At 56.1% G+C, this 17107-nt stretch overlaps 1 protein-coding gene across 1 annotated transcript; it reads right to left on the reverse strand.

Annotated features, from left to right (window-relative positions):
* Positions 1-1626: 1626 nt before the first annotated feature.
* NES (nestin) lies at positions 1627-9463 on the reverse strand. The gene is made up of 4 exons (XM_065892976.1): positions 8681-9463; positions 7481-7605; positions 5612-5685; positions 1627-5363 (listed from the first exon to the last, which is right to left on the reverse strand). Exons 1-4 carry the CDS (start codon positions 9461-9463, stop codon positions 1627-1629), a joined length of 4719 nt encoding a protein of 1572 aa, XP_065749048.1.
* Positions 9464-17107: the final 7644 nt, after the last annotated feature.

Consider the following 17107-nt stretch of genomic DNA (forward strand, 5'->3'; position numbering starts at 1 on the left):
CTTCTCATCTTCCCCTGCCCTCAGCCTTGGGCCCGAGGAAAGGAAGGGCCTGCCTCTGGCCTTGGGATTGTCCCCAGACGTGGAACATTTGTCTGTCAGCCCCTGCCCCACCCCCACCCAGGATATTTAGAGGTGTCGCCAGCTCTTCCTTCCCTGCAGAGCTGAGCTGGGGAGCGGTTTCTATTTGGGTATCCTGACTTCAAGGCCTTCAAGCCCCGCCTAATCCAGGAACCCCTTGTGTCACCCTGCCCTACACAGGGACCCAGAGAACTCCTGGGAAAGGGGGTACTCTTGGGAAGAAGCTGTGGCTGGGTGGACCCCTGATCTAACCCGTTATCAGCACACCCCCTCGCACTTTTGTTTCACCCCTGACAGCTTCAGTCTATCCCGGCCTCACCTCCACTTTCCTGTCCTCTGTCTCCTGCTTTAGCATGGAAGGGAAGTCCTACCAAAGATCTAAACTGTAGCCCTCCGGCTTTCCCCAGCCTTCCTCCTGATCTCCCTGCCCTGGGAGGCCCCGCAGTCACCTGGCCCAATCCCTCGCTGTGTGGCTGAATCTGAGGTTCAGAGAGGTTAAACGCTGACCTGAGGCCACACAGCCAGACTGAGACAGAATAGGCCTCCCTCTTCCCTTACGCAGCTCTGACCCAGCCAGTCTGAGCAGACGCCAAGGCCATACAATTGTTTGGGTTTGGGGGCAAGGGGGCTTATTATGCTGGCGGCACCGAGGGGCCAGCAGCGAGGACATGCGCAGGAGAGTGTGGCCCCAAGGCTTAATCCCTGTAATCAGCGCTGTGGGCAGAGATGATGACAGGCCGGACTTCTGCAGGCGCCAAGGCCACAAGGGCTGGCCCTCCTTCCCTGGTCAAACAGCACCCCCCTCCCTCCCCAGGTCTCCAGCACTGCTGCCTGCAGCCTTCGTCTGTCTGCTGTGTCTCCCCCATGAGGCCTTCCAGGTCCTCCTCTCCTCAGGAGGCAGCCCCTCCCTCACACTAGCATGTCCTGCTTCCTCCCCCAGTCTCCTCTGCTTCTGTGTCAGCCCTGAGGCCCCCCTGAATTGAGGAAGGAAGAGTCCAGACTTTATAGGCGGAGGTATTACTTTATTCAGGCAGGGAAAAGCCAGATGGGGCTACAACATGGCAGGCATATGGGGGGTCAGGACATAGAAGCACCCCCTCACCACCAGTAGCCATCAGCCAGACATCCCATGAGGGTGCAGTGAAGAAGGGCAGAGCTGGTGAGCCCTGGCGCATGGACCACCACGGCCCCCTCCCCATGGAGGAGCCACTGGGCCCCTGGCCTTTTCCAGCTGATGGGATGGGAAGGAAAGGGAGTGCAAAGAAAAGGGGGGGCCTAGTCCTACAGAGATTCAGTTGGCTTCAGCCTCGTGGGACAGTGCAGGCCGGATGTCCCCCTTAGCAGGGTCCAAGGGGCTGGTTTCTATTCCCAGAGCCTGCATTCTTGGAACGGGTCCCTTTGCCACACCCATTTCACCTCGGCTAGCCAGGCCTCTCGGACAGAAACCACGGGTCAAGAGATAAGTTAAGGGTGCTGCCTCCGAGCAGGGAGGGGGCTTGGGGATACCCCCCTGCCCAAGACCTCAGTGCAGGAGGGGGTGCTCTTCCTCTAGTCCTCCCCTGAGGACCAGGAGTCTCCATCTCCCTCTCGCTGACTGAACTTCAGGAGCTGGCCTTGGCCCAGGTGAAGCGGAGCCCCTGCCCAAGGGGTCTTCAGGGCACCCCCCTCCTCCTCCTCCTCCTCCAAGGGGCTCCCTCGGTCACCCTCAGGGGGCCCCGGTTTCCCCTGCCTTACTCCCTCAGACTGCTCCAGCCCGTTCACCACACCCCCATTCACATGCTCCAACTCTTCCTTCAGGCTGGGGCCCTGGCCATTGACACCACCAAGGGGGTCCCCTGCCTCCAAGCCCGTGTCCTCCACCGCACTGAGGGTCCCCAGAGGGCCAGGGACTTGGCCCTCCCTCTCCAGGGGAATAGCATCAGACTCCTCCTCTGATCCTGAGGCCTCCGTGCTGTCCTGGGACTCAGTCTCCAGGGCAGTCATGGGGGCATCAGATGCCGCACCCCTCAAGCCATCATCCCAGGGGACACTGACATCCATGGTCTCAGACCCCAGGAGGTTCCCTCTCTGAGGGCCACTCAGGGCCGGGAGGCTGCCCACAGAGGGCCCTGCCCCCCACCGCCCTGCCCCTGGCCCCCTCTCCCCTTCTTCATCTTCTTCCTCTCCCTCCTCCCCGCTCTCTTCCTCATCTGCAAATCCATCAGATTCCCCATCCGGATCCCAGGCTGCAGGCTCCAGTAGCAACGGGGGCACCTGGCCCGGAGGTTCTGCCACCTCCCCAGGGACCCCAGGAAGAAGAGAAGCCTCAGTCCCCAAGTCCTCAAATTCTTCCGACAGCTCAGAGTCATGGCCACGTTCCTCCTCATCTCCTCCCTCCTCCTCCTCTGAGGGATGGGCCCCAAGGCCCTCAGAGGCCAGGACTGCAGGGCCCCAGCCTTCCTTTCCAGTCTCCTCTTGAGGGGAGGGCCTCTGCTCTCCAGCCAGGTCCCACTTGGGGGAAGCAGGGGACCCGAGGTAGAGGCCCAGGGGAGTGGAGTCGGGAAGGGTCTCCCCTAGCTCATCAGCCTCACTCTCTTCTCTGCTCTCCTCCCCCTCCTCCGAGAGGCCTTCAGGGATTCCCGCGGAGCCCATATCCTCCTGCTCACCCTCCACCTTTCCCAGGACCTCAGCCCTGCCTGCCAGCCCCCAGCTAGCCTCTTGGCTACCCTCAGCCAGGGGCTGGGGCCCAGGGGCATCTTCAGGGATTGGGATGGGTGAGCAGGACTCAGTAGGCCGTGGGCTGGGTGGCCCCAGCACTGCTTCGGCATCCTCCTTTGCTCCCTCGGAGCTCAAGGGCCTGGGTTGAGGTGTATCACTTCCATTGAAGCACGAGGTCTCAGCAGGGAACATCTCCTCTGCTTCGTCAGGGGCATCAGGCTCAGACTCCTCCCAGCCCCTGGCAGTGTCCAGCGGGTCTCTGCTCTTCCTGGGCAGTGTGGAGAGCTCTGGCTCCAGAGCAGCTGCCTCCTCCAGCTCCTTTCTGGGCCCTTCCAAGCCCTGTACCCTCTTTGCCTCCAAACCTTCCTCCCCCAGGGGTGGCTCCATCACCTCCTCTCTGGCCAGGCCGCCTGGGTCCTCCAGCCCTACCGCCTCCTGCTCCGGTCCCTGTTCCGCTCCTGCAGTCTCTAAGCCCAAGACGACCTCTGGGGAGGCTCGGCCATCGCTGGGGGCCACATCCTCACCTTCCAACACTGGCTCTAGCACCTCTGACATTCCCTGGCGAGCTGGGAGGCCTGGGGTCCCCACCTGGTCTGGCTGCTCTTCAGGGTCCTGGAGGCCCTCAGTGCCTCCCACCCCACTGGCTCCCTCAGCTGAGACCCTCTGCTCTTTGGGCTCGGAGCTCCCTAGCTGCCCCTCACCTGGGCTCCAGGCCTTGCCTGTGGCCGTCAGCTGCAGCTCCCCTTGGTCTACAGCCTCCCCCTTCCCAGTAAAGCTCTCCCATTCCCTAGGTTCCATCTCTGCCTCGTCCGCACTGTCCAGTTCAGGTCTCCCAGGGGGCGTTTCCTGATCCAGTTCTTGACCCCCCTGCACCGTATCTTCCCACTTCTGCAGATGTGCAGAGAGTGGCAGCTCCTGTCCCTCCTCCTCCAGGGACCTTGGTGGCTCTGAATTCTCTCCCTTCTCCACGTTCTCTTCCTCTTCCAGATACCTTTGACTTCCCTTGTCTACCTCCTCTGGAGATCTCATATCCTCTACACTCTGCCCTCCCAGAGAGCTCAGTGATTTCTGAGTCTCCTTTTCTAAGGGTCTCAGTGTCTCTTGGTTCCCTTCCACAGACCCCAGTGGTTCTTGACTTTCCTTTTCTAGAGGTTTCAACATTTCCAGGTTTTCTTCTCCTGTAGGCTTTAGTGGTTCTAGAGTCTCTGTTCCTAAAGATCTCACTGCCTCTACACTCTCTTCATTTAGGGACCTTAATAAGTCTTGATTCTCTTTTTCGAGAAGTCTAACTATCTCCTGGTCTTTTCCAAGAGACTTTAGTGCCTCTGGTTTCACCTTTTCTAGAGGGCTCAATGTCATCTGGTCTTCTTTTTCTAGAGACCTCAGTGGCTGATTCTCTTTTCCTAGAGGTCTTGATGTCTCCTGGTCTTTTTCTTCTAGAGATCTCAGTGGCTCTAGATTCTCTTTTGCTAAGGGTCTCAATGTTTCCTGGTTCTCTACGTCTTGACATCTCAGTGGCTCTTGCCTTTCCTTTTCTAGAGCTCTCAATGACTCAAAGTTCTCCTCTTCTAGAGACCTCACTAATTCTTGATTTTCCTTTCCTGGAGATAAAAATGCTCCTACATTTCCTTGAAGAGACCTCATTATTTCTTGACTCTCCTTTTCTGGTGATTGCAATGTCTGTGGGTCCTCTCTTCCTATAGGCTTAAGTACTTCTAGAGTCTCTTTTTCTAGAGGTCTCATTACCTCCATCTCCTTTCCTTCTAAAGACTGCAATAACTCTTGATTCTCCTTTTCTAGAGTTTTTAGTGTTTCTAAGTTCTCTTCTTCCAAAGACCTCAGAGATTCCTGATTCTCCTTCTCTAGAGATCTCATTGTCTCATGGCGCTGTTTTTCCAGAGAAATCAGTGGCTCCTGAATCTCCTCTTCCAGAGACTTCAGAGTTTCTTTTTCCAAAGGACCCAGGGAGTCTTGGATTTCTTTCATGTCCAGATCCCCCTCTTCTTGCCATGTTTCCTGCTGCAAGCTGCTTATTACTTTGACCTCTACAGCTGTTTCTTTCTCTGCCAGCCCCCAGATTTGTCCTTCCCCTTCCTCCTGGAATCTGCTAGACCCACTGGGTTCTCCATCTTTGGCCTCTAAACTGGGATGGTCAGGGCTGAGGGCTGGAGCCAGGGAGGCATGATCTTCAGAGGACTGGCCTGGACTGGGCTCTTGTTCCTTGCCCCCAGGCTCCTCTGGTCCTGGCAGGACGCTGGCAGGGATGGCCACCTTGGCTTCAGCCCACACCGCTTCTGGAACCTGTTGCACCCCAACCTGTGGCTGGGGCAGGGAGAGAGGGGCATCCTGGGCTCTGATCTTGGCATCTGTGGCAGGGCGGGGAGCCTGAGGTGTGGGCGGAATGGGGGTGCTGGCCGAGGTGGGGGCATGGCCCTGAAGGAGCTCCTGGCTCTTCAGGAAGCCTGGCACAGGTGTTTCAAGGGTATCAGGCAAAGACGAGGAGAGGGGAGTAGGGCTCAGCACAGAAAGCAAAGGTCCCAGACGCCGGCCCTCTGGGGTCCCAGGGAAATGCAGCTCCAGCTTAGGGTCTGGAAAAGTAGAGGGGAAGGAACGCTGTCAGCACATACAGGTTGGGGGTGGGGCAGGGGAGCAGCTACCACTTCTGGCAAGAGGGTCCTGCTCCTGCCTTTTATGGGCTGGGCTAAGAGTATGCTCGCTGCCGTGGAGGACCACGGTGTCAAGACTTAAGACTGCTGCTTTTCAGGAAAGGCATCGCTCTGGGTGTGAAGAGGAAAGAAAGGTAAAGTTTTGGGGGGACCTTGGCCCCTCCTCTTACCCAGGAAGCTGAGGGAAGCCTTGGAACCGCTGCCAGGTGTCTGCAGCCGGGAGTTCTCTGCCTCTAGGAGGGTTCTGGGGACAAGGGAGGAAAAGCTGGGTCAGCCCTCTGCCCACAGGCCAGCCGGCAAGCCAGCCAGGCAAAAGTCGCGGCTGAGCATGTGCGTCCGTGGCCTGGCAGGCAATCTCTTCATTTTCACCACTATCACACAAAAGCCACACGCATACTTGGCTCTGCACATGAAATCACATGGTCACATCCCACAGATATCACCCATTTGGTCACACGGAGTCACACACTTATGTGGGACACACAGCTGGACTCACAGACACACAAGCAGATTCCCACACAGTCCACACAGTGTACACACACACCCACACATTGCTTAGACTAGTCCCCTCCCAACCCCAGGCCTATGACCTCATCCTCCGGGTGGGGGGCCGATTCTCATGCTAATTGATGCCTTTGTCCACACTGCCATCTGGAGGGTCTGAGTAGGGGGCTTCCCAGGGGAAGTGGGAATTCTCAGGCCGTTCCCATGGGATAGGCTCCCTCCTCCTTCTCCCCCAGGGCCCCCAGAGCTGGTTCCAGACAAAAGCCAATGAATTCAGCTCCCTCTCTCCAAATCCTTTTCATGCCTCAAAACCCAGGTTAAGCCTGCACAGTCCTCTCCCCTCAGTGGTTTGATTTAGGGGTCAAGGCCCTCATCTTGAGATCTCTAAGTACTCTGGATCCCAAGCCTTTCAGGGCAATGGAGGTTTTCGCGTACACGCCCCTGCCTTAGTGCCCCACGGGGACTGAGGAGGAGGGGGCCGATTGCGGGGGAGGGAGGACCAATCAATTCAACAAGTTATCCTGAACATCTATCTCCTCTGTGCTCTACTTCATGATCTCTGAGTCTGGTTAGTGTTTTCTGTGGTCTCACCTCTGTCCTTCTCGATGCAGCCTCACGCTCCCTGAGCTCTGTGCCCCATGGAGGTGGAGGCCCTCTCTTCTTCATCCCTAGATCCTCACCGACCTTCCCTCTCTGGGCCCGGCCTCCCCTCCCCTCCTTAACCTGTCCCAGGGCCCCTGCTTTTGTTTGCCTGTGGATTCTGGGGGCACTGTCCTCACAGCCTGTCTAGCCCTGGCTCCACCCTACAGGCTTGGGGTATGCAGCCCTTCACAGTAGCAAAGCCCCTTCCTCAGGCTTCATCAGTGGATCCTTGGCTAACCAGGCCAGTTTCCCAGAAACTGGGTTTGCCCAAGGCCACAGAGCCAGAGAAGCAGCACTTCCTTGGTCTCAACCTTTCCTGAGCCAACAGGGAATGTGGTCAGTAGAAGGGCTGGGCGGGGCCAAGGCTCGAGAGAAGCCAGGCCCCAGGACATTCAGGATGGAAGGGACCTTGGCTGTCACCCAGCCCATCTCCCATCCTCCCGACAAGGAGACTGAGGCCCAGGTCAGGTGGCAAGTCAGTGCCACGGGCCCACACCTGCAATTCCCTCTTCCTGAGGCTGCTCAAGGATGTCACCCTCTCTGTGTGAGCACACACACAGAGACTGGGCCTTTCAGCCCCTTGGGGTAAGGTTCTGGATCTGGGTGACCCACACGTGTCCAGCCCTCTCCTTTGAGGCTGTCCCACTCAGCTGTATCACCTCTCCTTGGGGGATCTCCTGGGCACGGGATGCTTCTCTAGTCCTGAACCCACGAGAGAGCAGGTGGGCTTAGGTGGCACACATCGTGGTGTGGAAGGGATCAGCCTAGAGTCACAGGACTGAGCAGTGGCAGAGCCTCTACCACCCGTGGCTCTGGGCTTCTTCAGCCAAGGAGCCTGCCCCTGCATGTATGCGTGCATCTGTGTGCCTGCATGGGTCAGGGTCAACCTGTACCTGTATGTGGCCACCTCCAAGCTGAGGGACATCTTGAGGTGTGCCAGCTGCTGCCGACCTTCCAGGACCTGGGCGATCTGGCTCTGTAGGCCCTGTTTCTCCTGCTCCAGGGCCTCCACGGACAGCTGCAGAGCAAGCCAGAGGCAGTCAGTGAAGGGACGGGGTCCTTCTGCTAACGTATCCCCATTGGCCACTGCAGCAGCATTTTCTGCTCCCTCACTTCTCTGCAGAGCGGATTCCGGCCTCCCCTACCCCACTTCCCGCCCAGAGAACCCCTCCCGAAGCCCCCGAGAAGAGCACAGCGGCCCCTCTCAGCCCTCTCCCACCGCCTGGCTCCTCCTCTGAGAATGCTGATTAAATGGTAGCACATGCTGCTCAGAATTCAGCTCCCACAGGAAGGGGGAGGCGAGGGAGGAGAGGAGATGGCTTACAGAGAGGAGGAGAAGGAAAAAAGTGGAAGCAGAAGGAAAAACGATTAATCACCAGGCCTGGAGCCTGCAGGATTGGAAGCCAAACAGCCCGGGTCCCAGTCACTGTCTCCTGCTCCCCATGCTAGGCCCCCACCCCCTCCACTTCCCACATGTTCTGGAATCTTTCTCCTCTGAAGGGGGGGGTCATGGTGAGACCTCTGTCTGGCCCAGGCAGGAGGCTGTTTTCTCAGCTGCTGGTCACATCTGCGCAGTGTGAGGGGGAGCAGCTGTCCCAGGCCTCTGGAATGTGCTCAGGAGCCGAAAAGCCCAGACAAGGGAGAGAAGGGCTGGTGGCTCCCCATCCAGGGCCCCTCACCCTCTCCTGTCAGGGGGAGGAGGGCAGTTGGGAACTTGTAGACTCTTGAGTGGCCAGACCATCAGATCAGCACTGAGAGGGAAAGTTCTGAGCATCTTCTGAGCAACAGCAGGGCCTAGGGAGGGGTCCAGGGGCCATCAGGGTACGAATGAGACAGTGAGGAGGCTGCTGCAGTCTTGTGCCTGTCTGCCCTTCGAGGGGGTGTGCTTTGAGGTCTGAACCTCCATCATTCCAGCCCTACACTAGACAGAGTTGTGAAAGTCTAGGACAGTGGCACCAGGCATGGTTTTCTAAGAAGTGGCCCCTGAATCTGCAGCCACCACACCCCCGACTTCCCACTCCCTTTCCCAGGTCTCTGATCCCCAACGGGACTTCCTGAAGCCTTGTCTTGCCCAGGCCCCCAGGCTTCCTCACCTGGAACTGCTCAGTAGCCCGCAGCCGCTCCTGCCAGCGGCCCTCCAACCTCTGCTCCAGCGCGGCCCTGCGCTCCTGGAGGCCGCTGCGCTCCGCTTGGAGCTGCTGCAGCTTCAGCCGACCCTCGCGGGCGCCCTGCAACGCGTGGCCCAGCCGCTCGCGGGCCTGGCCCAGCGACGTCTCCATGTGCGCCACGCGCTCCTGGTAGCCGCGCACTGCCCCGCGCCACGCCTCGCCCAGCCGCAGCGCCAGCTCCTCAACCTCGGGGGCCGGCACGGGGGGCCCGCGGGGCGGAGCGGGGCCGCGGGGGGCGCAGGCAGCCTGAGCGTTCAGGCCCGCGCGTTCCTCCTCGTGCGCCGCGCGCAGAGCCTCCAGCTCGCGCTCCAGCTCCGCCGCCTGGGTGCTCAGCCAGGCCTGGGCGCACTTTTCGGCCTCGACCGCGCGCCGGCTGCGGGCTGTCTCCTCCGCGGTCCGCTCCCGGGCCAGCCGCAGCTGCTGGCACCGGCTCGCCACGCCCTCCACCTCTTCTTCCAGGTTGTCGCGCGCCACCTCGGCCGCGCGCTTCTCCCGCCAGCGCTGGTCGACGAGGGCCCGCAGGGCCGCCAGCTCGTCGTCGGCACGGGCCCTCCAGGAGGCGTCCCCGGCCTGTGCCCGGAGACCCCCGAGCTCCGCGCTGAGCAGCTCATTCTGCTCCTCTAGCGCCTTGACCCGGGCCAGGTAGGCCTCCAGGCGCCGGTTGAGCTCCCACATCTGAAAAGATTCCTCCCCCAGGCAGCCCTCCATCCTGCCCGTCTGATCCACCGAAGGTGGAGAGAGGCGAAGCACCGGGAGAAGCCAGTAGCTCTCAAAGCTTTTAGGACGGAAGGGTAAAGAAGACGGATGGGGACAATGACGGGGCGGGGCGAGGAGCAGCTGAAGCGACTGAGAGTCGGGAGTGGGAGCGAGGCTATTCATACTCCCGCCAGCCTGGCGGGAAAAGGGGCGGGACCCAGGCCTTAACCCCTTAGAGTTCAGAGAAACGACGGCAGCCTTTGTCCCTGTGCCCCCGGTATGCTGGAGAGTGAAACCAAAGGAAAAGCCATGCCCAGAGAATCCGATCCGATGGTGGCTTTCAGGGGGAAGAGGCCATGAGGCAAGGTCAGAACCGCAGATGTAGAAGCAGATTAAACACAGAACTGAGCCTGTGGAGGGGGTGCCAGGGGATTCAGTCCTGCGAGGGGGTGCGAGTCTCAGTTACTCAGCGCATCCAAGAGAGCTATCACTTACTGAATTCCTTTAAGACTCAGTTTCTTCATCCAAAAAATGGGAGTGATGATGGAACTGTCATGGGACTGTTGAAAGAATAGATGTGGGCATGTTTTTCGTAAATAGCGAAGGCTCACCCTCCTGAAATACTGGAAGAAGGCAGCATTGCAGCGAGAAGTTAGAAGAGACATTGCCTGGAACACAAGAACAAATGTGCCCTACTGGGAAACACCCCATATGCACACACACCCTATTTCCTCAGTCTCCGCCAGGAAACGGAGAGAGCAGGCAAAAGGATGTTCTCCCCATTATTCACCTCCATCCTTTCTACTCATCTTTCATATAACCTGAGGTGCATATACCCACTTTTTAGGTAATGGAAGCCCCCGCCCGCCCCGCCAGTTCGCAGGGAAGGACACCCCATCCTGGCCTCGTTGTCAGGGATTTTTGGGCAGAGGGCGCCCCCTGGTGGCTCGCAGACCGGGCCAAGAAGAGGAAGCAGAAAGAAGAGGCATCTTTTGTCACAACTAGTCCAAATTTATCGAGCCTTTGTAATATGCCAGTCATGTTCTAACATTTTATTTACGTTATCTGACTGAATCCTCAAAATATACCTTTGAGCGTTCCACAGTTCAGGAAACGAAGAGCTCACTGAGGGCGGGAGTAGCTGGGAAGGCCTTCTGGAGGAGGAGGGGTCCTTGAACTGGGTAGTGAGGGAGGTGGAATTTGGGGTTTGTAGGGTAAAGGGGAAGCAGGGTCCGAGGGAGAGGGCCAGAGATAATGAGACTGAGGGGGGTCTTTGGGGAAGGAATTTCTGCTCATGTAAATCCAATTTAGCTCTACAAGTGTTCATTGAGACCTACTATGTGTCAGCATTCTGTCCCAGCCCTGGAGGAGCACATGGTTTGGTAATGTGAGGGCAACAGCAATGGTGGTGGAGGTAATATTATCATAATACTTAGCACCTGAGCTATCCACAGAGACCTGGGGGAGCACAGATAATGGAGAAGGTTTTCTGGAAAGGGGGTACAGCAGGGTCAATGACCAGGAGGCCATCCCACCAGGCCAACTGGACTTTGAATTCACTACCATATGTGGAGCAGAAAGGGAGGGGCCGGTGGGCGTGGAGTGGGGGGATTGACTGAGACTTAGTGCAGACCGGGAGGCTGAGGCTTCTCCATCCCCACATTACCTCACAAATCCTGCGGTTTGGTTTGGGCTGGGGCATCCCAAAAGTTGTGTCCAGGGGAGGTCACTTGGCATCTCTCCCTCCTCTTTCTCTTCCTGGCTGTGGGGAGAGAGAAGCTGAATACTTGAGATCCCTGGGATCCTCCAAGGGGGGGGGGGTCCCCTGGAAATGTGGGGTGGCACCGGTGTGGGGAGTTTCCCTCCTGGGCCTCTCACTCTCACCCAGAGGGGAGACATTTGGACTGTGTTTCATGCAAAGAGCACTGGGTCTGACTTTTACACTTTCTAGCTGAATGACCTTAGGCAAATCACATAGCTTCTCCAACTGAGCCTCAGTTTACCTGTTTGGTAAAGGAGGTGAATACTTACCCATCCCCAGGCGTTTGTTCTGAGCATCAAAGAAGACTGGATATGGGGACGTCTTTGTACAAAGCCTTTTTGAGGACCATCACCATGAAAGCCATCAAGCTAGAGCAAACCCTTCCCGTGAACCACTCTTGGTGAGTTTTGGGAATCTTGGAAGGCAGAGATGATCTAAAATGCTGGAGAAGAGTGGGATGTTGATTTTTTTAAGGCCGGAGAAGGTGGGTCCCAGCAACCACAGCTGGTGGAATGGACACCAAGGCCCAGACAATTCTAAACAGATAACTGATATTTGAGGCAATGAGAAGCTGAGGAAAATGAGGCCTTCCATGCGACCAGGGGACACTCAATGGGCACAAGTTGGGCCAGGTGTCCTCTCCTCCCTCGGGGGGTTGCATTGTTACTGGGATTTCTTTTTTTTCTTGTTTTTTTTTTTTGCAGTATGAGGGCCTCTCCCGTTGCGGATCCCAGGCTCCGGACGCGCAGGCTCAGCGGCCATGGCTCACGGGCCCCGCTGCTCTGCGGCACGTGGGATCTTCCCGGACTGGGGCACGAACCCGTGTCCCCTGCATTGGCAGGCAGACTCTCAACCACTGCGCCACCAGGGAAGCCCTGTTACTGGGATTTTTATGAGGCCTTTGCCTGCACTTCTTATGTCCCTGTGCCTGGCCAGGACACATGGACTGTGTGATACTACACTGGGTGGATACAAAGTTCAGTAGCCATCCCCAGAGATGTCCATGAGAAAGCTGAAGAGGGTTCTGTGGGCCCTCAGGGTTCTGTCCTTGGTCTGAAGATCACAAGTTTTTATTAAAGACTTGGATGAAATCATAGAAGCCATATTGATCAAGTTTACATATTATGCAAGAAATGAGAGGGTTTGACAGAATAGGAAAAAAAATGAACCAGATGACATTTAATAGGGATAAATGTAAAATTCTGCTTTAGGTTTCAAAAAAAAAATCAACAGCATAAGTAGAGAAAAGAATAAAGCCTATCTAGTGAAGAAAACCTGGGGGTTTTAGCAGACCACAAGCTTGTTATGAACCACCACTGTGATGTGGCCACCTAAAAGAGTAAAAAGGATATAAGTGATTCGTAGATGCAAGGCGTCCAGATCAGGGGTGGTGACATTCCCTTTGCCCTTCCGCATTTGGAGTATTGTTCTGGACACAGTATTTTAAGAGGGACCTTGGCAGGTTGGAATTGATCCCAGAGGAAGATGAGCAGATGGTAAGGCAACTTGGAATCATGGTTGATGAAGAATTTCTGAAGCTACTCATGTCTCAGGACTGCAGCTAAGTTCCGAAACTAAAAGATAATAGCCTCTGAGCACCATACATATCCTAAAGAAAGTTGCCAGACTCGTCTGCAAGGCTTCACCCCTGCCCCAGTCCCCAGGAGAGAAGGCAGGCGGAGGGCAAAGAGGTTGCACACCGCAGCATTGGATTGCGGGGTGGCCAGCCCTGGAGGGCAGGCTGCGGCTTCCCCTCCTCTGCTCCGAGGGGAAGGGTGATGCATACTGAGGCGAGTGGGTGTGGACTTCCAAGGGGATGACTCCTCACGGCCGGGCATCCGCATGAAGGGCACGTTGGTGTCCCACCTCTGGGCAGCTGTCTTTTAGGGCACGGGGTTTGTTCATCTGGGCCTCACTGAGACACAGACACTGGAGAGGGATGGCTGGGAATAGAGGGGGCCACAGGGAGGGACAGGCGAGGTTCTGTGTGCCAAAAGGACTCTGTGAAAGGAGCCCCCCATGGGGAGCAAGCTTTAGGCATCACCACCCCCAAGGGAGGTCTGCATCTGAGGAAGGCTGACTGTAGCCTGTCTCCTCCTCTGTCCTGCAGAGGAGAAGGAAGCCTCGGGGCGGGTCTGCCAAAGTGTGCTTAAGGGACAGGAGAGGGAGACCCAACAGAATGCCATTGCAGGCAGTGGTCAGAGAGATCTAAAGCTGTTCTTTTTTGTTACCTCCCCTACCTCTCACTTCTTTGCCTCATAATACGGAGGCTAGGGCAGGGGCAGGACATCACTCTTGCCCTATCCCTAACTTGACCCCTCCTTTTTATCTCCCTGTCCCCCTTCTCTCTTCCCCTCCACTTCCAGGACTAGATGGGTCCTGCTGGACATGTGTGGCAAGGAGTAACGTCAGCAAGGAGTCACAAGTCTTTTGACAACAAGAAAAGAGACAGGAAGAAGGAAGTGAGTAGGTTGGAGACCAGATGGTAAGAGAGACGGCAACTTTGGGAAGCTCTGTACCGAGATATCTGGAGACATAGAGAGAGGGAGAGAGCGGGTGCGAAGGAAGCGACCAGCAGAGCAGAGAGCGGGCCCAGGGACCCCTCCTGGGAAGTCTGGCTTTGGCCTGAGAGCTTTGGGTACTGGCTGGACCCTCCCTTTCCATGCTGCTTTTCCCCATCCCCGTGAGGGAGGCTTGGAGCTGGAGCTGGGTCTGGGAGGCTGAAATGTTCCTTCTCTCTTCATTTTCTCCTCTCCCGGCTGGAGGGATGATGGGGCTGGCTTTGTTTTGCAGCTTTCTCCTTTCCCTCACATCTACAACAGGCCAGCTGGACTCCTCATTCTCCATCCTGAGGGAGGGGTTCAGGGAAGGCAAGTAGCATGGGAAAAGCATTGGACAAAGAGCCTTGTCTCTCTATGCAACCTTGGACTAGTCAGTTCACCTCTTTAGGTCGTGGTTTCCACAGTAATTTATTCAAATAATATTTAGAAAGCACTTATTGAGTGCCAGGTGCACCATAGGCACTAAATAAATATTGTGAAGGAATCAAAAATGACTAATGTGGAGCGCTGCCCTCAGGAAGCCGATGGGCACGTTGGAGGACAGACGTGGGAACCATAGAGTGCGATCCGGGTAGAGAGGCGTGATGAACTGGAGGAGGAGGGGGGAGGGGGCAAAGGAGGTGGCCGTGTGGTTCATTTGGGGCCTTTGCCCTCCAGGCAGCGAGGAGCCCTGAAAAGGTTTTAACCTCAACCACGGGTAACCTGGTGAGATCACTGTGAAGGATTGGGGCGGGCTGGGGGGAGACAGGCAGGATGGCCAATCAGGAGGTAGTTGCCACCTTCGAGGTGGTGAGACCAGAGCCTAGGGGCGGAGAGGAGGGATGAGTGTGAGAATACTTAGGATGTGTCAGTTCCAATAAGAGTTAGATGTGGGATGGCGGGAGGGGACAGGGAAGATTCCCATACTGGTGGCTTGGCCCTAGGGTGGGGAGGGAGGGTGGCATGGGGAGAGGTGCAGTGGCTGTCAGATGTGCAGGGTTGGGGATCACATTTAGAAGGATGATGCCCGAGTGGGGTGGATAAGCTGGGGGACTGTGAGCATGGACTAGGTTGTTCAGGGACAGAGGAGAAAAGTACAGAATGATGAGCTGTTCCCTTCTCTCTGTGACGCTCTGGGTCTGCGGTTTGCTGAGCCGCTTGCAAAGCAGCAGCCACCCGCCTGCTCCGGCTCAGCTCAGGTCTCCACCCCCGCAAAGTAAACGGGGCTGCAGTGGGGCACGGCCACCGGGCGCTACTATTGCCACAAGAGAAGCTACATTCCCTGGGGAAATCCTGTGATGATGATTTTAAGCTATAATATCTAGGTAGTGAGGTAGGTACTATTATCATCATTATCATTCATGATTTTCTAACAGGAAACAACCTAAAGAAGCTAAGTAACCTATCCAAGACCACACAAATAGAACTTGAACTCAGAGTTCTGACTCAGCCTGCACCTCCCTCTCTCTGGGAAAGAAGGTGATGATGGGGGGGCGGGGTCAGGGGATGAGTCAGAGAGGACCTTGTGGGAAAGTCTTTAATCTCTACCATCCCTCATGCTTCTCCTAGCATCTCACTCAGGGCCACCTTAGCACACACAGCACCAACCGGGAGATGACTAACTTAAAACACTCTCCCCTGGTTAAAATCATCCAGTCTTCACCCCACCAACACCCACCCACCCACCCACCCAGTTTTTAGGAGAAGTGGACAGAGAAGGCCAGCTGGGGCTGGACTGGAGCTGGAATCAGGGAGCTAGTGTTGTCTTGGGCTGGGATCCCAGGGAAGATGCTGAAGGTGCCGTCTGTGTTTGGTGGTACCTTGATGCTCTGCCTACACTGAGCTCCCATCAGGTGTTTGCTGACTGACTGTCCAACCCCACGCTGGTCTGGCCACACTCCAGGGCTGAGTTTGGCTCCGAGCACCCTGCTGAAGGAGGGCACAGACACACCGTAACGTGCCCACTGAAGGACCAGGCACCTGGACGAAGTGTGGTGAGGATGTTAAGAGCATAGTCTCTGGTGGCAGACCTGAGTCCTGGAGAGACCCTTAACCTCTCTGAGTCTCAGCTTCCTCATCTATAAAATGGGGGAAATAATACCCACCCAATCTGAGCACAGAGAGCTCGCCGCTCAGTCTGTCCAAGCGCCTGGTCCTGAACAGGTGTTCAGTGTATGTTTGTGAAATGAATAAATGAGTGAATAAGGTGGGGTGAGTTAGGTTGTTACTACCCATGCTGCTGCAAACATTCTTGGCCAGGTCTTCTGGGGCCCGTGTGTGTCCCATTCTCTTTGGAGCCATCTGGAAGGGATGGCTTGTTGGAGGGAAGGCACGTCTTCAACTCCACTGGACAATGCCACAATGCCACATCTTTTTTTTTTTTTTTGGCCACACAGTTTGCGGGATCTTAGCTCCCCAACCAGGGATCGAACCCACGCCCTTGGCAGTGAAAGCCTGGAGTCTTAACTACTGAACCACTAGGGACTTCCTGCCATGTCGTTTTTTAAAGCGGGCATACCAGGTTACTCTCCACTAACAGTGTGCAAAGAGTTCCCATTGCTCCACAGTGTCTTGGTACTGTCAGATTTTTAAATTTTTCACAATCGTGAAGTGTGTTCATTCAGTACAATTGTGGAAACGCATCAGCATGGATGCACCTCACGAACATCATGTCGAGAAGAAGAAGCAAAAGCTGCAGTAAAATCCACACGGCAGATGCCTTTTCCATCAAAGCTCAAAACCCTGCAAAACAGTGTGTTATCTGGAGGTTTGTACGTTTGTAGTAAAAACGTTTTTGAAAGGCAAAATAATGGTAAAAATAAAGGAGAGGATAGTAGTTCCCTCTGGGGAGGAGGGAGGAGATGCAAGGGGGATGGAGAGGTACACCACTGTGCGTAATGTAGTTCTTTATTGATAGAGTATGTGAAATATTTGAAAATAAATACATACGGTGGGGTCATTTGAAGTGCCTGAGGGGCTCTTGGGTAAAAGGGCCCAGACTTCTCTTAGTGGGTCCAGAGATCAGAACCCGTCCTGATGAGTAGATGCTACGGGCCCAGATGCTAGCCCAGACAAAGGAGATGGGCACAGGACTTGTTTCTGTCCTGGAGCAGGTTGCCACCAGAGGGAGTGTGAGCCCCGTTACTGGGACACAAGACAGCTAACCACTCTAGGGTGATCCATTTTGTGATCTTTCCTAGAGGACCTTGGTGGCTTCTTCAACCCTGGGGATTCCAACACTCTAGGAATGAACAACAATCCATCTGGACCCCAGGACCCCGCTCCTGTCCTCCCTGGAGAGCTGCAGTTCCTGAAATATTGCCAGAGGGTTGTCTTTTTTCTGGCTGCACCGTG

The sequence above is a fragment of the Phocoena phocoena genome, chromosome 1 (assembly GCF_963924675.1).
Source record: "Phocoena phocoena chromosome 1, mPhoPho1.1, whole genome shotgun sequence".
NCBI lineage: Eukaryota > Metazoa > Chordata > Mammalia > Artiodactyla > Phocoenidae > Phocoena > Phocoena phocoena.